Here is a 2541-nt window from a genome sequence, read left to right on the forward strand (position 1 = left end):
CAGAGCTGTATCTTTCCAAAAAATAAACACCATTAGTTAATTGGCTTTTCCTTCCTTGGTGCCTTTAGCATAAAGAGAGGTTCCAAATAATCTGATACTCAATTATTCATCCCTCATTCAGGTTCCATTTTCTTAAGTACTATAAACTTTTAGTGTTTTCTGTTCCAAAATCCCATTAATATAACCAAGTAATAAAAAACTGGGCATTACTTCTAGGGCATCTTCTCTGCCAAGTGTCAAACTGGCTGCCTATAAAAGATACCAAATTTTTTGAGGGTATAACTGAAAAGATTATTAATTTCAGCTGTGCAGTATTTTAGGGAAAAAAGTAACAAAATTTTTGAGAAAAGGGAGTTTTCTTTTTATTTGTTTTGTTGCCTAAGGGTCCAGGTAGGGATGAACAAGTTTTGATAAAGACAGGAAGAAGTTGTGTCTTTATGTTTTCCACAATTAAATAATAAGATGTTTCAATTACTAAGTAAAGGTGATTCCAATAAATATTTTGTTATGCTACAGGCGCACAAAAATTGTCCTTCATTTTTGATCTATAGAAGCTAGATGACAATTGCGGGATCATCATAAAAAGAATGCATACCATAAGCAGATACCCTCCAAGATACCATGAGATCTAAATTTCATGATTCTATGAAATTCACAATCATATTTACTCAAAAATAAAATTTTATACAAATATGAGAAATGTTTGACTATTCACAACTTAATCCACTTTCAAACAAAAAAGACATTCTTCATAAGTTTAACTTTTTAAGAAGCATACTATGCAGTACTTAACACACTAAACAATACTATCACTTGTTGACCCATTAGTTCTCCAGGCCTTGTGTTAGGGGATTTGGAAATAGTATATTATTTAATATTCACAATAACTCTATGAAGTAGGTATTACTTGCCCCCATTTAATAGATGTGAAAATGAGACCTAAAGAAGTTAAGAATCTTATATAAAGTATAACGGTAAGGGAAATTTAAAGCTCATCTGACACTAAACTCCACGCTCTATTAAATTACGCACTACTAAATCATAAGATGGAAAGCGAATTTAAAAATATGTGTTTAAATCCCAGAACACATCAAATGTCAGTAAAATAATTTGGGGACTAAAAAGATTGGATCTAATCCTCTTTTTCTTTTTCAAAGTCAAATGGCCTTATCTAACTAATCTCATTCCTATTGTTGATACCATGAACTTGCAACTTCCAATAAATCAGTTTCCTTAGAGCGCTTTGATAACATATTTCATTCTCACATTTATTTTTCTGTATGATATTTCTCCTATTTGGAACATCCCACCTAAATAATCATATTTCCTTCAAATTCCAACCCATTACTTTAACACTTAGCATAATGAACTTTACCTTCTTTACATATTCATCATAATTAACCATTATATAGACACCTACATAATTATCTGAGAATTTTGTATACCTATGTATCTTAACTTCTAAGTTCAAATTCTTGTTTCTCATTCAATACAACAGTTTGTAGCCAAGGTTGTGTATCAGAACCACCTGGGCCCATATTCCGAAGATTCGGAATTAGTAAGTCTGGGATAATCTATTTGTTTTAAAAAAAAAATCTTTTGCACTCCGGCTTCCCAGCCCCACCCTCCTATGAGAATTGCAAACTGAACATGCTATTTTATATTATCTTATGTCATTTTCCTCTCTATAAAATGGGGATAAGAAATCCTACTTCACAGGATTATTGTCAGTACTAAATGAGATTTCATATAAGCAGTTTAGCATAGTTTCTGGTACATAGCAAGTAGCAAGTGGTTCCCAAATGTTAGTTCAGGTCTCTTGACAAGGAAATCCATCTTTTTCTTTTTTCATTTCTTTCCTATACAACACCTACGATAGTACTGAGCACACAGCACTAACTTATATACTTAGTGACATGACTTTCATACCCGTCTCTTTTGTGCTTTTGATATCCGAGGCGGCTGATTCTCAAGTACCAAGTTTGAAATGTTAACAGCAACACAATCTATCTGAAGGAAACAAAAAGCATTAAGTCAATGAAAAACACTTTTAAATTATTACTGAAAGTATCAGGTTATTAAATTATTACTGAAAATCACAAATATAGCCAATCCCGCATTTCAAATTTGAGTAACAGTGATAAACACCATATTAGTAAGGTTTTGTCTCCTTTCTCTATTTTTCATGGGAGAATTTGTCAGATTCCCAAGAAGCTTCCTTACAGCTCTTCAAAGATGATGTTTTCTTAGAATACCCACTCCATTAATGTAAATATAGTACTATATTTGCTGTAAGTGCCAATTCATTCAGTACTCCACTCTTCCTTTCTCTGAATGCTGATAGTACATATAAGATGTAGGTCCTGTGCTAGATCATGGCTCAGTTCATTACTACCTTCATAACCTCAAATGTGGCAGCAAGGCCCTTCTCCATCTTTATTCGCCAGAACCTGATGAGCACTGATTCTTGACCCTAGTAACAACTTGAGATTTTCCTATCCTTTCCCATCTACAAAATGATAACTGCAGAAACAAAATATA

General features: G+C 32.9%; 1 protein-coding gene across 1 annotated transcript in view; it reads right to left on the bottom strand.

Annotated features, from left to right (window-relative positions):
- Positions 1–2541, bottom strand: part of OTUD6B (OTU domain containing 6B) — a 39797-nt gene that overhangs the window by 21256 nt on the left and 16000 nt on the right. The window contains 1 exon segment of the mRNA XM_012643540.1: positions 1930–2010. Within this exon segment, the coding sequence (XP_012498994.1) occupies positions 1930–2010 (81 nt within the window).

Source organism: Propithecus coquereli, unplaced genomic scaffold (assembly GCF_000956105.1).
Source record: "Propithecus coquereli isolate 6110/MARCELLA unplaced genomic scaffold, Pcoq_1.0 Scaffold2, whole genome shotgun sequence".
Lineage (NCBI taxonomy): Eukaryota > Metazoa > Chordata > Mammalia > Primates > Indriidae > Propithecus > Propithecus coquereli.